This window comes from Argopecten irradians, chromosome 4, assembly GCF_041381155.1.
Source record: "Argopecten irradians isolate NY chromosome 4, Ai_NY, whole genome shotgun sequence".
NCBI lineage: Eukaryota > Metazoa > Mollusca > Bivalvia > Pectinida > Pectinidae > Argopecten > Argopecten irradians.
In genome coordinates this window covers 32,005,692-32,025,716 of record NC_091137.1, presented here as the reverse complement: position 1 = coordinate 32,025,716, position 20,025 = coordinate 32,005,692, and the positions used below count along the sequence as shown (strand labels likewise).

At 33.9% G+C, this 20,025-nt stretch overlaps 2 protein-coding genes across 4 annotated transcripts in view; one reads left to right on the top strand and one right to left on the bottom strand.

Annotated features, from left to right (window-relative positions):
• LOC138321327 (cell division cycle 7-related protein kinase-like) overlaps positions 1–14,371 on the top strand; it is a 29,543-nt gene extending 15,172 nt beyond the window's left edge. Inside the window, exons 3-11 of the mRNA XM_069264950.1 lie at positions 4,314–4,400; positions 4,733–4,868; positions 5,228–5,321; positions 6,421–6,563; positions 8,976–9,138; positions 9,687–9,967; positions 10,618–10,700; positions 11,093–11,242; positions 12,327–14,371. Of these exons, the coding sequence (XP_069121051.1) occupies positions 4,314–4,400; positions 4,733–4,868; positions 5,228–5,321; positions 6,421–6,563; positions 8,976–9,138; positions 9,687–9,967; positions 10,618–10,700; positions 11,093–11,242; positions 12,327–12,586 (1,397 nt within the window). The 3' untranslated portion in view covers positions 12,587–14,371. The remainder of the gene's footprint in view (positions 1–4,313; positions 4,401–4,732; positions 4,869–5,227; positions 5,322–6,420; positions 6,564–8,975; positions 9,139–9,686; positions 9,968–10,617; positions 10,701–11,092; positions 11,243–12,326) is intronic.
• Positions 905–3,205, bottom strand: LOC138321315 (ATP-dependent DNA helicase RecQ-like). 3 transcript variants are annotated; one of them, XM_069264923.1, is made up of 4 exons: positions 2,846–3,205; positions 2,715–2,766; positions 2,099–2,258; positions 905–1,884 (listed from the first exon to the last, which is right to left on the bottom strand). In XM_069264923.1, exon 4 carries the CDS (start codon positions 1,744–1,746, stop codon positions 934–936), a length of 813 nt encoding a protein of 270 aa, XP_069121024.1. In that variant the 5' UTR covers positions 1,747–1,884; positions 2,099–2,258; positions 2,715–2,766; positions 2,846–3,205; the 3' UTR covers positions 905–933. The 3 variants fall into 3 exon arrangements, with proteins under 3 accessions (XP_069121024.1, XP_069121023.1, XP_069121025.1); XM_069264924.1 differs by having other exon boundaries at positions 1,506–1,884; XM_069264922.1 differs by having other exon boundaries at positions 2,715–3,205.
• Positions 14,372–20,025: the final 5,654 nt, after the last annotated feature.

The window sequence follows — 20,025 nt, the reverse complement described above, 5'->3', positions numbered from 1 at the left end:
ACGATCAACCAGCTGTTCGTAAAAAATAAACAAGAGACAGACAGTGTATGTTGTATAATTCATCTCTTCAACAGTTCTTCGATCTTCTCTGGTCCTACGATATCTGAAACGAGAACTGCAGGTTACGTTATTAAAACTGTTGAAACAGTAACACACATCGCAAACGTAATAAAATACAAGAAATGGCTTCTAGACTTAGCCCAGAAATGCCCACAGTAAGTATATTGGGACGTTGACCGACCAGTTAGCCGACCGGACACAGGTAAATTTGCTGTGTCAGCGAGGCATGGTCTCACAGCGGGAGTCTTCACACCTCCCGGTGAAGAATATAGCCTCCGGGCAAGGCTTGAGAAAAATAGGGAATTTAACTGGTAAATAGGGAATTTAACTGGACATTGGTAATTTAACTCTACAACTGGGGAAATAACTGTACAACTGGGAAAATAACCGAAAATTGGTAATTTTTACCTATTTCCCAGTTAAATTACCAAGTTTCGGTTATTTTACCTATTTTGGACTTACCAGTGCACTAAGTCTATTGTTTGTAATGTCAGCTTGTGCACATAGCCATCTTACAGCATACACTTCCTTCTGTGACCAAATGTATGTACGAGAAAATGTTAAGACACAAATTTCACAGGTTTTTGTCTTATTTTATTCCAAGAATAGCAACAAGAAGTGATAATCAAATAATTAAAAAAAAAAAAATTCTTCAAAAATTAGACCAATAAACTTGAAAAGAACAGGCTGCTTTTATGGACATTTTACAGATATGGTGTATAAGAAGCTTTTAAATTGTGTGTCTTTAAGATTTGCTATCAATGTTAGATATGAATATGATATATCACATATACACGCACATGGAAGTATGACACATGTAATAAAACTTAACAAAAACTGAACAGTTTGTACACTTCCTTTTTAATTTTATTTTCAGTCATTTGCGGTGTCTGCCATGAGCAATTCTTCTTCAAACTCATAGTCTGACAAATCATATGGCTCGGTATTCCCATCACTGTCGTTTTCAAGTTCACTTTGAGTACAACTAAACAGTTTTTCTAACAACAATGACTCACATTCCCCACAGCTACACTTCAGTGTACAAAAGTCACAACATGTGTGAAGTCCCGACTCTTTATTCTTAATGTCTGTTAACTCCTTGGGATTAAGGAAATTGCCTAGTAATTGTACTCTGCGACAGTCAGTGGATTTAACAAGAGATTTTACTTCAAATCCTAGCTGTCCTAGATGATAGGAATGGTACAATATAAGAGCCACTGATGGGCTATTGTCTCTACCAATCCTACCAATCTGTTGAATTAAATCAACAAGATTGGTAGGAGGTCCAAATAGAACCACACTTTGGCAGTCTTTCACATCGATCCCCATTCCCAGAGCACTACTTGATACCACTAGCCGGAGAGGAGAGCCACTTTCTACCTTAAGTTCTGTAATAATTTTGTCTTTCTTAACTTCCGGTGTCTCCGAGTGGAACATTTCAACTAAACTGGCACACTCTGGGATTTCAGTTGTTAAGTAGGAATATATTTTAGACACGTCTTTAATTGAAACACAATATACAATAGTTCGCGGAAAATGTTCTCTTTTGGAAGATAGTCCTTCTGCTAACCAGTACATAGCCATTTCAGTATTGCTTGGAACCTTAAACACTGATATTTTAATGTTTGGTTTGTTTGGAGACATTATTATTTCAATTGTATCATCTTTCATCTCCAGTACTTTCATAACACGTTTTTTTTCTTAACAGTACATGTTGCACTCAATGCCAATACAGTTGCGGCTGGAAATAAGGATCTTAATTCCCCAACACTGGCGAACCACTTCCGGAAAGCCCGTTTCTGTGTCCCATCGTCATCATCTCCCCTGAAAAGATTAAGTCATAAGTTTCAGTACATGTGTACTACACTTTGCAAAATATGCACATGTAATGACAGGTGTGACCTCATGCATAACGACTCACGAATACATATAGAGCACACACGTGCATACCTGACGTACAAATATGTATCATTTGTCTACATAATGAAAGGGTGATTTTCATATTGGTTTTTTTTTTTAATATACATGTACAACTTACCAAGTCGCAATGGTGTGGAACTCGTCAACAACTATTGCTGAAACATTCAGCTTCTGAATGTTGGCTCTCCACACTGAGTCACCAACAAAAGCCTCTGGTGATCCATATATCAAATCTATTTCACCATTCCTAATTTTGGTGTCTTCCTCTGGACTAGAACCTGAAAAATTGAAATAGATGGTATATAGATTTTATCTAGCTGATCTTCTTGAAGTCTAGGACACTCCATTATCTGATGCCCTTTTTTGATACAAATTTGTAAAACAATTTTATCCATTTTCATTTCACAGAATCCTGCATTAATACAGGACTGTTACTCAAAGGCGGGGACTATCCAGTATCCTGTTTATACGGGAGTGTCCCCAACCTGTTTAATTACATATCAAGCATACCAATCCAAATCTTTGAAAGATTATATGCACGTTGCTCACGTTTTGACAACCGATCGAACGGGTGCTGCATCGGGTTCATGTAGCTTAAATTGTCTCCGTAAATCACCCAAGGCTCATGCATGATCAGATTCAGATTATTTTCTGCGAAAGTACGAGATTCCGATAGCGTTGGTGTAATGATCATATAATTACATTTATATTAACTACATTTTATACATACATACCTATGTAAGCTGCTGTTATGCCATTGACATTGGACAGTTTCCCCACTTGGTCCTGCATCAGAGATATCAACGGACACACCACAATCACTTTTGAAGTTTCGTTACACAACATGCGCTCCACGGGTATATACATTTGAAATGGAAGCGACTTTCCAAAACCAGTTGGCAAAACTGCCACACAATCCCTTTTGTCGACGAGGCATCGTAATACTTGTATTTGTTCGTCTTTGAGCTTAATATTTTCTCCGAATAATGGAACAACTTTTGCAATCGCATCAGATAATGTTTTCGTCGCCATTTTGATGTAGAGGTCTAAGCGTGAAAGAACGACTAATCTGATTGGTCCGTTGGGACAGATTTCCCGAAAGATGATTGGTTAGTTTTTTTCTAATTTATGCGGGAAATTTGAACCTTGACGTGACCCCTATAGGGATGTGGTTAGATGTTCATACGGAGTATACGGAGTAGATAATGAACATCGAATTTTAATTAGATTGGTAAAGTTACATTATGCACATGACGGCTTTTGGGTTCAGTATCTTCGCCAATTTATAAAAGGAATTAATGAATCATCAATTGCAAGTGGACCCTGTATACATGTATATACAGGCTGGGCTCTGCTAACGCTACTCATTGGCATTTTCGTTAATAACGAATCAATCTGGCTATTTGCTAAAATAAATTCATCCTTATTCGCAAAAAAATGCTGAAGTTTTTTCTTCACACACCCAATATTCAATCACACGGACACAAGCTTGAAACATAGTTTTTTTTTCAGTTGCATTACTTTCATAGCAAGTCTAAAACAGTTTAAATTAATCAGTTACTGAAACCATATATATTTTAATTTTGAAGGGATGTAAAGTAACAATGCACTACGGAGTATGGTTTAATGAATGATCAGGATCTTTTGTATGTGTGTACCAGGTACTTTTCAATTGATACATAAAATACATTATTTGATGCTTCTTAGTAATTAAATGTTTTTCATTATGAATGCACAGTTTTCTAAATGAAATTCTTATTTGTTAAAGAGAAAAAAATAACTTTCGCAATTTGGAAAGTTAGTGTGAGTCCAGCTTTAAATAATTAAATCTGATAATAGATATGAATCAATTCAGCATCAGAAACCTTCAGATTAAGGCCAGTACCGCAATAAACATATGAGTAAAATAGCATTGCTCCAGAGTGTTATTTTTATATATATATATATTATTTACTGCTTATGTTTAGATTTAATAAAAAAAAAAATCAATGATGAATGAATCATGTTGTAAATAAATTAAATTCCAATAAGTTATATGAAATTGCATTTCAAATACATGTACAGTGTACATGTGTAGTAGGTAAATAATATTTTTTAAGGGAGAGTGTATCAAGAAAAATGGACGTCTTCCTATAAAAATGACCAAAAAACGAATTTTAATGTGAAAGTTAGAGTCAAAATTTCAAAATTGGTTGGGCAGGCAAATACAAATACATAATGATTTAGGACTATTTATAGACAAGCGGGAAATCAAAAATTGTATAGCATGTGCTCTGATAGTGTTTTTTCCATATATGATGTCATGACATAATTTTGATTAATTTATATTCCAGTTGATGTACAGGAAGAAATAGGATGCATGTATGAATTTTTACCCGAAATTGCAGAACACTTTGTTGTCCTGAACAAAATAGGAGAAGGTTTGTAAAGCTGTCAAAAATATTTTTTTCAAAATATAAGACTCCAAATGACATTGTTAAATTGGTATTTTCTGTCAATAAGGTATATCGTTGGAGACCTGATCGCAGCTGATTGCATTACGTTTTGTAATGACATCAACACATTTTGTATCCAGTGAATTTACTCTATAATGCTTTCAGTGACAAAGGCTGGTTGATATAGTTTACATTATGCATGAAAAGATAATAAAAAATGCTTTAAATGTTTATCATTTTGCATTAAAATGTATCGGATGCAAGTGTAATACATATACTTAAAAGTGTCTGCAATGATTTATGTTATGGTTTTTTAGGAACGTTTAGTTCAGTTTTCCTGGCCAAACTGAAACATTACACTGAGATAAAACAGTTATTTGCTCTGAAACATATCATCCCTACCAGTCATCCTAGTCGGATTGAGGGAGAACTCAAATGTCTTCAAGAAATCGGGTAAAGAACACAAATATTTTAAAATTTAGGTATGCCAGATAATTCAAAACAATAAGATTAATCTTTTTTTTAAAGAAATAATTTTGCTTTTATTTTTCTTTCTTGTTAGAAACATTCAATTACCGTTCAGGTTTAATCCGTTCATTTAAGTAGAATGGTAAACGTTCTAAACCGAAATGTATGTGTGACATTTTCTCATGTCATTTTTTTCTCCCGAATCATTTGAATAATGATCATAATTGGAATTAATAATATTCATAAAAAATATCATGACAGTAAATTGAAGCCCTGAATTTTACTTCATTTACAAAATTTTGATATTGTTCTTTGGTATAGAATCTATTTTTCTGTTGATTCAGTGGGTGTGATAATGTGATGGGGGTGGAGCTGTGTATCAGAAACAAAGACCACGTCGTTATTGTGATGCCTTATTTTCCTCACGAAAAGTTCCAGGTATGTATGTTTGTATTTCTACAATCAAAATTAAACCGAGAAAAAGAGAATCAAAGTGGAACATTTGAAATGATTAAAAAGAATATTATAGTTTAAGCTGTTTGCATGTGTTAGAAGATATGCTTTCATTTCTAAAAAAAATTGTATTCTAGAATAATTTGATTATATACAGAATAATTTGTCAGATCAGTATCATTGTTGGAAAGAAAAAAAATCAATCCTCCTTAATCTAATTTCACATGATTTAGAAAAGAAACAGTAAAACCTCACCTGGGCCTAGTTTCATGAACATTCCTTAACTTTAAGGAATTTCTTAACTTATATTTTCCCATAGAAAAGCATTACAAAAGCTAAGGAAAAAATCGTAAGTTAAGGAGCCTTCCTTTAAATCTGTAATGCTTTCCTATAGAGAATTTTAAGTTAAGGAATTCCTTAAATTTGAGGAATGTTCATGAAACTGGGCCCTGTAAACACATCCCCACAGACCCACGGTTGATTGCACTTTGCTACGATACACTTATCACCCGTGGGACAGCTCGATCTCAGAGCACCGCATTTGTCAAGTGCCAGATTTTCCTGCTGATTTTTTAGCCAATAAGATTGGAGGTAACATAAGCTTCACAGAATTCGAAGCTGTACATAATCAACATTGATATCCATAAATATTCTCCCTCCAAATTAAGAGTTCTCATTTTAAAAGATTATGTTGATTGGTTTCTATTTATAGAGTGACATCATTGAAGCGATGCTCTGAGATTGAGCTGTTTCACTGGTGATAAGTGTAGTGTAATGTGCAATCAACCGTGGGTCTCCAACCAAGCTGTAAACATAGTGACATAGCTTATTCTGAATTAAAATGTAGGACAAACATAACATGCCCCAGCTTCACGAACATTCCTAATGAAAAAATCTTAGTTAAGGAGCCTTCCTTAAAATCTGTGATGCTTTCCTATGGAGAATTTAATGTTTAATAAGGAATTCCTTAAATTTAGGGAATGTTTGTCAATCAGAAATTGGGCCCAGATATGGCATTTAACCATGTTTGTGTTACTTTGGTGTAGAACTAGATCTGATATTTGATCATGTTTATATGTTGTAGGACTACGTCCAGACATTGGGTGTACCTGAAGTGAGAGACTATATGAGGAATCTGTTATTAGCCCTTCGTCGAGTTCATCAGTTTGATATCATCCATAGGGATGTGAAGCCAAGCAATTTTTTATATAACCAAAAAACAAAACAGTAAGATCTTTTCACCAATCAAACAGAAAATGATTCATGTGAGATGTGATTTTAGTCCTTAAATGTAACATATATCAGGAAAAATTGATAGATATTTTGATATTGTCTGTACTTAAGGCTAATAAAAGATCAATGCTTGAAAATAAAAAATCTGATTTAAAAATAATTATATAGACCTGGATTTCAGACTAATGTTCACTAAAGGTCGTAAGTCTACACGTAGACGTAAACGTAGACGTAAGTTACGTCTAAAACGTGTTTTACTAAAGGTCGTAACTTTACGTGAAATGAAGTTACGATTAATTTTACACCTAAATCTACGTCTACTTTGGAGTACACGTAGAATTAAACGTAACCCACTTCACGACAACATTGCGCTAGTTTTCTGACTGCGAGAACATCGAATAAGTTTCCGGTTGAGTAGAAATCGATATTTTAGATACTTAAGCCGGTCATTTACAACACTGACCATTCAAACAGGTTTAAAATCAACAGCAGACGTCTTTGTTGATTACGGATGCAATCACGTCAAACTAAAGGAAAAACCAAGTGACGGATCTTTGATCCGGATGCATTATTCACCCAACACTTCGAAAATGCGAAATAAAAAAAAATTGAAATACCATGTCCTATGCAGCTGTAATAAATGGTATTTTTTTCAGAACAATAATATTGTAATGGGAACAAAAAAGGTTTAATATAAAACTATTTAGGAACTAATTCGCCTGTTATGAGTATTGTACATGTGCATATGTACATGTAGATGTACAGAATGTATCGTTACTCTACCGAAGAATAAATCAAACTCTCTTGTTGAATGTTAGCCGAAAATGTGTAGTTTATTTTTGCATTGCATGATGTTATAACAAATACACAATGTACATTTTCTGAATTGAATATGAAACTGATTGAAACGATAACGAAGTAAGCCTTCTCTAATAATGAGTACCGTACATGACCCAAGAATCTGTTATTTTTATCATTCTAGCATTGATAGAAGTTTATATTATAGTAATCTGTCTTAGAATTATAGATTACATAACATCGGAGACACGCATTACCTTCCGCGGCTTAATTCTTACAATAAATATCAATCAGAGATTGCTTCTAAATTACATTTATTAGTGGTCAGTTGAAAAAACATGTAAACAACAAGATTAAATTACCATGCTTTTTAATCACATAAGAGCGTATATCGATTTTATTTTTTGAATATATCAATTGGTATACAGGTGTCTTGTTGATTTCGATAATTAGTCAACGATTTATCGATTTGTCATAATTTAGATTTTAGAATGGCAGACATGAGTTAAACGATGCCTTTTGTTGAATTTGCGAGCGCCGAAAAATTACGATTTAGAATGGCTGAGATGAGTTTTACAATTCATTTTGTTGAATTTGCGAGTGCCGTAGTTCGTGTCACGTATTGAATTTTCATTATTAAAAATTTGAACATTACGTGCTTGAACGTTTTAGGAAACGCGCTGCGCAACGGAAAATGTTCTAAATGAAGCAGGAGGACCCTTTTTTCTTTAAATGTGCATTTTTAAAACAATTCACTCGGCAAAAAGGAGGAGGGGGCAATGCCCCCCATGCTCCCCCGCTTCTTACGACCCTGTCAAATATTAGGATATCCCGATAAATGGTCGATAGGTAATTATATATCCCGTTACATGGTGACCAAATAGTAGGATAATTCCGATAAATCTCGATCTCTTTTTAATAATAATTAACGATTTTTAATACATGTTACATACATGTAAATTCAGTCCTACAAAATTCATTTTCAAATTCACTCCTGGCAATTTGTAAAATGGAGTAAGCATCGATTTCTATACAAATATTTTTTCATGTCAAATATATGGCATGTTTAGTTTTGTACACGATAAAACATAAGAAATATAAAACATATCAAATAGATAACAAGCCGGAATATAAAAAGTTTTAAAACACCTGCCAAATTTGATCGGGTACCAAGTCGCATCAGCCAATCAGACGTGATGTTACAAATTGATTTTCAGACGTAAGTTACGCAAAATCCTACGTCTACGTTTACACATTACGTGCAGAGTTACGCCCTTTAGTGAAACACATCTTACGCACACGTAAGTTCGAACGTAAGGTCTACGTTTACGTCTAAGTCTACGTGTAGACTTACGACCTTTAGTGAAACTCAGATATAGACCTGGATTTCAGACTAATGTTCATTCTTTGAATAAAATTATACTTGGTAGGATTTAATAGTTGAACATTACAATTTTATATCAAATTTATACCGGTAGCGGTATTTAATGATTTTTGTACCGGATCAATTTGGATTTTGAAAAAGTTGATATATTGATGTTAGTACAAACCAATTTTTCTATTTTTGGATGAAATATCTTTAAAAAAAAAATACTTTTTATTTTTCAGATATGCACTGGTGGATTTTGGTCTAGCTCACAAGGCTCCGATATCACAAGCAGCTTTAGCAGAGAGCCATACTAAATTGTTACAATCTAAACCTAATAGCAGTAACTCTTTATCTCCGTCCAAACGAAAAGTTCTGACTCCCACTCAAGATATCAACATACAGGTAATTATAACATAGGAAGAAAGCAGGTGTTTTAATGTTGTATCAGAAATTGAAATAAATTTGTTATATTTTCATAAAGCTACAATATGCTTTATGGTAATCTGTGGTAGAAAATGAAAGATCAAGTAGTGCAATGTAAATTTTACATAGTTTGGTTTCAAATTGAAGAAATCTATGTTAAAAGTGAAGTGTCAGAATTATTTGAAGAATAGTTTAAAACAAATTTGGAAAATTATCCTATATAATAAAAAGTTAATAGAATGTACATAAATCTATGATGATGAGCTATGTTTGGCCTTATCTGCTCGTCTTCACTTATCTGGGATTTGGCTATTATAGAAAGGAATTTTTCAAGTTTGGTAGTCCATTGAAAAAGAAATGAAACCACCAGATCTAGAGTATTTAGTATATTGAAAAGAAACTATAGCAAGTGGAAATGCAATCAAAAAATTAAATTACAGGCACTTTGATGGTGGCCATGTAATGCATGCTTTGGACATGGCTAATTATAGATCATTATAATGTGGTTGTTTTGTTTTAATTTGCAGAACATTCAAATAGATTCCAAATCATCGCCCGGGTTTACAAAGTTAGAACATTCACAGACAATTAAATGTCGACAGTTCACACCACCCACGCCTGACATTGGTAACAAAGTTTTTACAAAGCGCGTGAAATCACCACGTAGAATGTTATTAGCGAAACGTGCCCTGATGAAGGAAAGGGAAGCCACTCTAACAAGAACAAGTTCATCACAGGGTCATTCTTCAGGGCTTTCTACCTGTCAGTGCTATGGACAGCCTATAGTGTGTACCATGTGTACAGCTAGGTATGTACCCTCCTTTCTGATCAGTTCACTGTTCAACTTTTCTGCATCAATACAGTCCAATACAGAAAATCATGTCATTATCAGCCAAAAATGTCTATATATTAATGTAATTAGACCATAACACACTTGTCACTTCTACTATATAAACTAACTGAGGCAAAGTGAAGTCTATGGGGGTATAACTGACATCCAAAACGTTACCATTATGACGTCACTAATATTGACATGGTAATGTCAACTGATTCAAAATACATGTAGCTGTTCCATCTTGTGGATTATATCATTGTTGATAAACAGTTTTCCTGGTTTAACTTGAACATTGTTAATGCAGATACCCCCAAAATGATTTAATAATAAGAAGACAGTTAAATGTTTTTAATTGTATACACAGGTGAAAAAGCATTGAAATACCTATTTAGGACCCTAATAATTGTGGTATTGTTAAGGGATTTATACAGTCAGAGGTGGTTGCTGAAACAGATTTTACTGTACTTAAATATGTATAATCATTTTTAATAGGCTTAATTTATTTATTTAGCATGTCTCTAGTGGGATTTTGATGGAGGGCAGATATAATATATAAATAATAATGATTTGCTATAAATTGATAATGAGTAAAGAATCACCAATGTATGTTTCCGTTTTCCCAGGAGTAATCAACAAGCTCCACGTGCTGGCACACCAGGATTCAGGTCTCCGGAGGTGTTGATGAAATGTCCTGATCAGTCTACAGGTATACTTAACTTTCTACAGAAATCAGAGCTTATCTGTCACCCTAAGATAACACTGGCTTTAATATCAGTATTGCACATAAAAAGTATGTTATGCAAGAAGTGAAATTTCTGCCAATTCTATAGACACATTCCATTTCCGGTAAACTGTGTGTGAAGATGGTAAAACATTTTCAATTTCTGATTATGATGATAACAGTAATCACTACATAACTCATGTGTTCCAGTATTTTCAAAACACAGAAGGACAAATTTATAGAAATCGGCTCCTCTACTATGAAGCATAAAAGAAACCTGATTTTTTATCAGTATTTTTTAAGCAATTAACGTTATTGTGTAGGAAAATGCATTGAAACAATACAGTTGAAATATCCATAACTATTATCTGTTGCAGCGGTTGATATTTGGTCGGCAGGAGTAATATTCCTGTCCCTTCTCAGTGGGCGCTATCCTTTCTTTAGAGCCAATGACGACCTCACAGCTCTTGCCCAGATTATTAGTATCATGGGCAGTGAAGAGGTTATTGCATCGGCGGCAACATATGGTAAGTCTAGGGCATTACTTCAACCCAATTGTTCCTTTGTCTAAATTAATGTGATAAAATCTAGTAAAGAATTAAAAATAAGTCCATTTATCAATTATTTAAATAAAGTCTTTTCCCTGCAAAATTAAAACAAAAAACAAACACTTAGAAATACTTTAATTCAAACTTCCTCTGAGAGGTATTAAAAATGGCATTAGATATCTTAGGAAGTGGATTTGTTGTAGCTGATGACTTTGGCACCAATTGTAGGTATTAATTCATATTCATATACCCACGGAACTTATCTGATAATGTATATGTATGATAATGTGAAAGTATCAAAATGCTTCTGAAAGTGATGAAAACATGCATTATCTTCTCTCCTAAAGGTGTAATTGACCTGAATATTACATCCTAAAATAGATTATGTTGGGGATGATTGAGGTCTCAATAGCCAAGTGGTTAATATAAGATGTCCCAATATATTACCACAATCCCTCCACCTCTAGATCACGATTTTGAATCTGTGGAGTAGTTGCTAAGTACGACCGCTGGTCAGTGGTTTTCTACCTATAAACCAAACACGTTAAAAATGACCCTGGCTGTTACAGATGTTAAACTAATCAGATTAAACTAAGCATTGAGATATTATTGCCCATATAAATATTGACAGCAGAATATCTTTAGTACACATGTTTCTATTCTTTGATTGTCATCTAATCTGCCTGATGGGCATGCCATCTTAATCAGACATTGTTTTTTGTCTGGTTTCTGGCCATCTTTTAAAATACTGGAGACTCGGATACATGTATTTGACATTAGGCTCATTACATTCTTAAATGAGCAATTAACTGTGAAATGAATGACTTTAGCATCTTGCATTGTATTTGAGATTTGATGCTTTTCAAAAAAACTAATAAAAAATCTCAATAGTGTCGTACTGTTCTATTTGATGCTATTGATATTAAAGGCAAGAAAAGAGTGACCTGTGTATAGTTGTTTACAATTTCTATCATATATAATCTTGTAATTATGTTAATTTATATACCATGGTGGCATAATTACTTACCAATAATAATGACAAATGGGGTTTTTTCTGTTCCAGGTAAAAATTTACTTTGTAATCCACCAACACAGGCTTTAAATCTGAAGAACTTGTGCAATAAACTAAGGACTGGTCCAAGTAGTCGACCAAACCGTTCCAGCAGCAAACACAATCAACAGGAAGAGGTCAGAGTGTTACAATCATGGGCTAATGTTCCAGACTCTGCATTTGATCTTCTTCACAAACTACTTGACTTGAATCCGTCCACTAGAATAACAGCAGAGGAAGCCCTCAGCCACTCCTTCTTTTCTGTGTCCTGATGTCACTGGTATATGTTTATAACAAGGCAGCTCTATTTCATGTTCGTTTTATGTTGTTTTGTCAACAAGGACACTCTAAGTACATCTAAGTTATAATTACTGTATCCTTGATGTCAATGGTATGCTGATTTGTCAAAAAGTTCTTAATTTATTGAAGATACCTTTGTCCTTGATGTTGATTATTTGTCACTAAGGCAAATTTAATTTCTAAATTAGATCTAACAAATGTCTGAAGTTTTCATCTGAAGATGGCCTTTAAATAGCATGATTTGTTTCTATTGTTTTGTCAAAATTTAAAAGCAAAAACTATATATATACATTGTATATTAAAACTATATTGTAAGTCTGAAATTTAAAATTTAAAGTATGAAAATGTATGGGGCGATCGGATCCCCCTGACAACAACCGTGCTGGTTTATTAAATGTTGTCTGCAGTATAACGGCACAAAATGTTGTATTGTATCATGCATAGACTGGACCAACCAAGGTAACGAAGCCCTTCTGTTAAGGAATAAGGTTGAAAATCAGTTGATTTCAATTCAAAATATAACCAAAGATACACTTCCTCTCAGGACCTTAGGTTTTGTTTTGACTATTTCAGTAAAATATAAACCTAGCCCATAACTCCAGGTTTTAAGGACAGTTGCATTTGATTACCTTTTCCACTCCTATTCTCCAGATTTTCTTAGGATGAATTTCAGAAGTGATACATTTTGGAGATATTACCCATAGAATTTGATGAATTAAATAACTACATATATTGTAGTATAAGAACGAGAATTGGCTGATAACTTGAGTTATTGCGTTAGGAAGATTATCCTGGTCATTCTATAGAAGTGCTCTTTTATATTTTACTCAGTTTTCAGAAGGGTTTTGCATTGATTTTATTGCATTCAGGAAGTTCTCCCTTTGGTTCAGTGACCTTTCAAAATTAATTCTAAAAGTGCATATTACTGTACATTTTTGAAACTAATGTATAAACAGTTTCCTGTCGGCTAGTGCTGCCATTAGGACTGGTTAAGATAACTATCTAACCCATTCACCACTGAAGACACATGGAAACTCTTCTGATTCTGAGGCTGGAATAATTCATTTAATTAATTTTTAGGGGTAAATGATTTAATTCTCCATTCACACCTGTTTTGTAAATGTATCAATAGTACTTGTATCATATGTTCCTCTTTGTTTTTATTTATTTATTGGTATGCTTCGTTTATGTGGCAATAGTGTTTCAAAGTGTAGAGTTATAGGAAGATAAATCCCGAAAGTATGTACATGTATATGTGAATTGGTATTAACATTATGAATGAGTATTATAACTTAAATTTTATCCTCAGTAGTTATATGTGAATTGGTATTAACATTATGAATAAGAGTTATAACTTAAATTTTATTAAAGATATTTATGTAATCCTAATATTTTGAATACACTTTATTTTATAGCAGTATTTTCAAACAAGTAATAAACAATATTTTCAACAATGTCTATATCTTAATGACTTAAATGACTTTGATGTATTTTATTGTTTAAATCCCCAATGAAATTCAAAAGATATTGATTGAATATTGTGTAATTCTTATCAGAAGTACATGTAGTTGTATGTGTAAGCTTCGTTAAATGATTCCCTATACACTACATATAAAACAGTCTATGTTATTTTCATTAAGAAAAATCAATACTTGTGTACTGTTACACGCCTCAATAAATATACATATAATGGAGTGTATATTTAATTAACTAAGTAAATAAGTAACTTTACAATTAAAGATTTATATAAATCTCAATTCTGTTGTTGCATTGTTTTGAATCCTGACTTTTAAATTTATGTATTCCATTTGACCATTTCTAATGTTTGGTACAAAATTGTAAACCACAGGAAGAGGGTGTTTTGAACAAAAATATGTCAATAAGATTATTGTTGTAATTAGTTCTAGTGCTTCTTTATACCTCCTGGATAACTCCTAAATTACTAAACCAATTTAAACAAACCTTCACAGTAATACAGGGGATTTTTTGCGAGACCAGAAATAATCCGATCAGAACTTTCAAATTATTAAAACCTAAGATAAAACATATTAGACACTAAGGGCTGTTCCAGCAAAACATATATGGCACCCAGGGAAGGCACTTTAAAAAATAGTATTTGCCATGGTGGGTTCAAAATAAAATCACCTCTGTGCCAGAGTGGCTTTTCAATAAAATCACTTCTGTGGGTGGGTCTATCTGAAGCAATTTTTGAAATGAAATGCAAAATTTGTGTTTTATAATGTTGTTGTCAGTCACCCTGACTACAAAATTAACAGTTGAGAATAATTTTAATTTCTGTCAATATTAATGTGTTGTTTATCTTCAATAAAAAACAATCATTTTATTTCATGGGTGTTTTGATATACACGTAATGACAGAATATTTATTTAAAATATTAATATACATTCAAACTTATCAATGGTACAGAGAAACAATGGATTAGTTTTGGCAAAATACTGTTGTCATCAACAGATCATTATTTAAATTCACTGGTTCAGTGTAATAAGTCGAGGAAAAAGTGGCAGTTCACAAGCTTAAGTGTGAATGTCTAGATGTCTACACTTGCATTACGTTTGTGAAATACTTCTGTATCTTTAGTAGAATTTCCGCTGGTTCTGTGAGGATTGTATCTTTATACAAATTTAGAATAGATGCAGCATATCAAACAATAGTTCACTGCATCACATACTGTGCAATTTTGTCCGGGACTCTTCAGTGATACTAGAAATCAAAATATGTAAATCCAAAAAGATGTTGGAGCAAAATAAAAAATGAAATCGCTTCTATACCATGATCTTGTTCACAAAAAAATAGATATGTGTGAGGGTCAACAAAATTGAAAATCGCTTCTATCGGTGAGTCTCCAGATTTCAAAGTGCCTTCCCCCCCTACCATATAAGTTTTGCTGGAACAGCCCTTAGACAATATGGATGTCTTCGGCCATTTTAAATGCTCTAACCTGGTTTGTTGCAAAAAATACATTAATGTTTATTATGCTTGAAATCTGGTAAGTTTACCTATGAACATGATGTAATGAATGTATTTCCAATCTAAAATTCATTTTTAATGATAAGCATATTGTATTCAGTACTGCCTTTTTTTTTGTCAATACATAATCTAACAGATGGTGTAAAGTGAAGAGCGTAATCTGATTTAAATAGAATCAATTGAGATTGTATAATGATGGATGATATGCTTATGAGTCTACACCGTATTGTTTTAATTAGTGCTTATCTTTTCGGTATTAATATTAATGATTGTCCTAGACACAACAATAGCTAAATGACATATACAGGATGTTTACATTCAGACATTGTTCATTGCTTGTGCTCAGTATAAACAATCTTTCTAAGCGGTGTACTTTCTAAACAATAAACTATGATATAGGGACAAGGGCTCTAGGTGAGATTTAAGGAATAGTTGTTTATTTTGTTGAGGTTATGAGGGTATAATGATAATGGAGCACATGTAAATTATGTAACCCCGGCAAAGCAGGGTTACATAAAATTTACACGGGCTCTAATGGAGCATGTGTAAATTATTAATTATGTAACCCAGGCTCCCTCATAACCTCAACAAATTAAACATCTATTCCTTATATTAACAGTTTTTCAAGTAAATGAATATAATTTTTTCCTGCAGCAATTGCATATTTTTTATTAATATACCTATATTTTTTCTCTCCCGTCATCGTCAACAAATTCGATTGAACAGCTGATTGGAATCGAGTCATTCATATGTTCCCGCCAAAATTCGGGTCATGACCCCACATTGCTACGCCATTGACTATTCACGTAACAATAGAATCGCCGCGCATGTTGTGGTAACATTATACACTGATAATGATAATACTAGAACTCTTTGGTGATGCTAGAAATCAAAATGTGTAAATCCAAATACACAGGGCTCGAATTTTACATTTTTTGCCACTTGCTAAAAATAGCAAGTGCCATAAATTTTTACTTGCTAAAATATATTTTTTTACTTATAATTAATGTCCGTATTCAAATTACAGTTATGTTATATATAAAATCCTTTATTTTTGCATGATGATGTGAGGTGTATAAGTACATAATAGATATCAACAACATTACTGTAAGAACTGGGCCCCCATATTTTCCATTACAACAATTTTTCACAATCATTATGCCATTTTTACAGTTGTCCCTGATAAAAACCACTTGCTAAAATAAGCAAGTGCATTTTTTTTCACTTGCTATTCTGGTATATCTACTTGCAAAAAGCAAGTAAAACAGCCTGAAATCCGAGCCCTGATACAAATCGGAGTGAAATAAAAAAAAAAATAAAATTGCTTCTATGCCATGGTCTTGTTCACACAAAAATAGATATGTGTGTGGGTCAACAAAATTGAAAATCACTTCTATCGGTGGGTCTCCCAATTTCAAAGTGCCTTCCCCCCTACCATATGTGTTTTACTGGAACAGCCCTAAATATAATCTTATTTAAAAGAAAATGCGCTTTGAAAAGATGTCGTAAATTAAAATCCAATCAGAATCGAGATGTTGGAGTTGACCAATCTGAGGTGCCGTACTTTACACACGCCAGTGTGTAAACATAAACGATCATTTTTCTTTGGGGACACTCAGCTGTTTAGTGCGTTCACTGCTTCCTTATGGATTTTGATGCAAACATCAATCTTCCCAAACAAAAGTTTCATTATTCATTTACTTTCATAGAAGAACTTTTTAATATGTGTATAAGAACTTATCACAACCATTGTTGTACAGTATACACAGTTACACTGGGGAACTTTACAAACTGTGGAGTTTCCAATACTTGTATAATTAGTATATCAGTGCATGCATACATTATCACAAATTTACAACCATCGTTGTCCGGTATGTCAAGTATACTGATAAACTTGCATCCCAGTGGTACACTTTCCTAATGTGTGATAATTTATGATTTGTATATATGTATAAGTATTTGTGAGGAAATCTGCAACCATCGTTGCAGTGCTGCACCAGCTGTAGTGGTAGATTATTTACCCCACGGGTAGAGATCTCAATTCTAAGCCATACATCTTATTGTATTTTCATAGAAATATATAGTTATAACTGTATATATATGTATTATTAGTTCTTATTATTAGTTCTTACTTCAGTCCTAGCATTAAAACAGCTGAGTTGGTCTTCAAGCCAAATTATTGTTATGTTGACGTCACAGCAACATTTTTTAGCCCACCATTATCAGGTGGTGGGCTATTCAAATGGCTTTTCGTCCGTGCTGATGGAATCTTTCTCAAATTTCATATGTAGGTTCCCCTAGGACCCTAGCTGTGCATATTGTATTTTGGGACCAATCGGTCAACAAAATGGCCGCCAGGCAGCCATCTTGTATTTTGATAGTTAAAGTTTGTTACCGCTATTTCTCAGAAAGTACTGAAGGGATCTGTCTCGAATTTCATGTGCAGGTTCCCCTAGGTCCTTGGTTATGCATATTGCATTTTGAGACCGATCGGTGAACAAGATGGCTGGCAGGACGCCATCTTGGATTTTAACAATTGAAGTTTGTTACCGTTATGTTTCAGAAAGTTCTGAAGGGATCTGTCTCAAATTGCACGTGCAGGTTCCCCTAGAGGTCTAGTTGTGCATATTGCATTTTGAGACCGATCGGTGAACAAGATGGCTGGCAGGACACCATCTTGGATTTTGACAATTGAAGTTTGTTACCGCTATTTCTCAGAAAGAACTATAGGGATCTGTCTGAAATTTCATGTGCAGGTTCCCCTAGGTCTCTGGTTATGCATATTGCATTTTGGGACCGATCGGTGAACAAGATGGCTGACAGGACGCCATCTTGGATTTTGACGATTGAAGTTTGTTACCGCTATTTCTCAGAAAGTACTGAAGGGAATTCTCAAATTTCATGTGCAGGTTCCCCTAGGGGCCTTGTTATTGCACTGAAGGAATATCTCTCGAATTTCATGTACAGGTTCCCCTAGGTCCTCCTTGGTTATGCATATTGCATTTTGGGACCGATCGTTGAACAAGATGGCCCATTTTGGGACCGATCGTTGAACAAGATGGCCGACATGCTGCCATCTTGGATTTTGACAATTGAAGTTTGTTACCGCTATTTCTCAGTAAGTGCTGAAGGGATCTCTCTCAAATTGCATGTGCAGGTTCCCCTAGGGGCCTAGTTGTGTGCATATTGCATTTTGGGACCGATTGGCGAACAAGATGGCCGATAGGACGCCATCTTTGATTTTGACATTTGAAGTTTGTTACTGTTATATATCTTTGCTGGAGAACTTCGAATTATAGTAATATGATATTATAAATTCAAGTTTTAATTTGTGTTGTTTGTTTTGCAAGTGCCAGATTGTTGGTGCAAATTAACTTCGCCTCAACTTTTATTTATGTGGGAATGCTTAAGAGTATGGAATTTCATGATATTCATTTTAATTCAAATGGATTAAGATATTTCACTGGGAATATGTCATTTACATACGTCCAATAATTTGCCAGATCAATTTAGATTGATGTTCTGTCACAAAGAAATGGATTTAAGGATTTAAAAAAGACTTTCCTCACGAAGAAATGTTCCTTAAACTGGATGTAAAGAATCCTTTTTCACTGATGTATTTTAATTATCAACATTCTTCATCTGATATCTGTCACGTGTAACCCTTAAAAGACGATGTAGATCCAGGATGATTCCTCAATTCTATTATGGAAGCCACATTGAACAAAAAAATACATGTACAGTGAAATATTTAGACAAAATAGTGAGATTGTGGAGGTTCTGAGACATTACCATGGCAACCACAGCCTTCGTGCATCAATGGAAGTAAAGGTGCAAAATGCGAAATTTTAATGCTGAACGGGTGAACTAAGCTTTCCTACGGAACTGATGTACTTGAAATGAGTTCTTAACCGGATAATCAAGGAAGAATGAAGGCAAATTTTTAGCAAATGATCTGGTCCAAAGAAATGGATTTATACCACACAAGATAGAAAACTGGCCATGGAAAGACTCGGGAACAACTTTGATAATTCCAAAAATTCATAGAGGACGAAGTTAGGGTGGTCACTGGATATACGAAATCAGTGTTTTGCAGCAGTTACCGTATGAACAGAAAGAGAAGATGACAACCACCATATAGAAGAAAGGATGACAGACAGTGGTAGAAAGAAGATGGGACCCTGAAGGCATCGAAGAAATTTTCACTCGAGCTGGGATTAATTTCATTACCAACTAAATGAAAAATGAAATCTTGTCTTAAAGCCATACAAAATGAAGGAGTTAAAATTCAAAAACTTAGAAGGCATACGAAAAAATACAAAGAAGCATTAAGTGTTTTGCTTGTTCGCTTTACAACAAGGACAGTGTTGGCGAGATAAAGAAGCAGGAAAGAATGAAGTTAGTCTCGGTAAGTGGGCTACAA

Coding starts and splice junctions, on each gene's coding strand:
- LOC138321315 (XM_069264922.1), bottom strand. CDS start 1,746: ATGAAAGTACTGGAGATGAAAGATGATACAATTGAAATAATAATGTCT.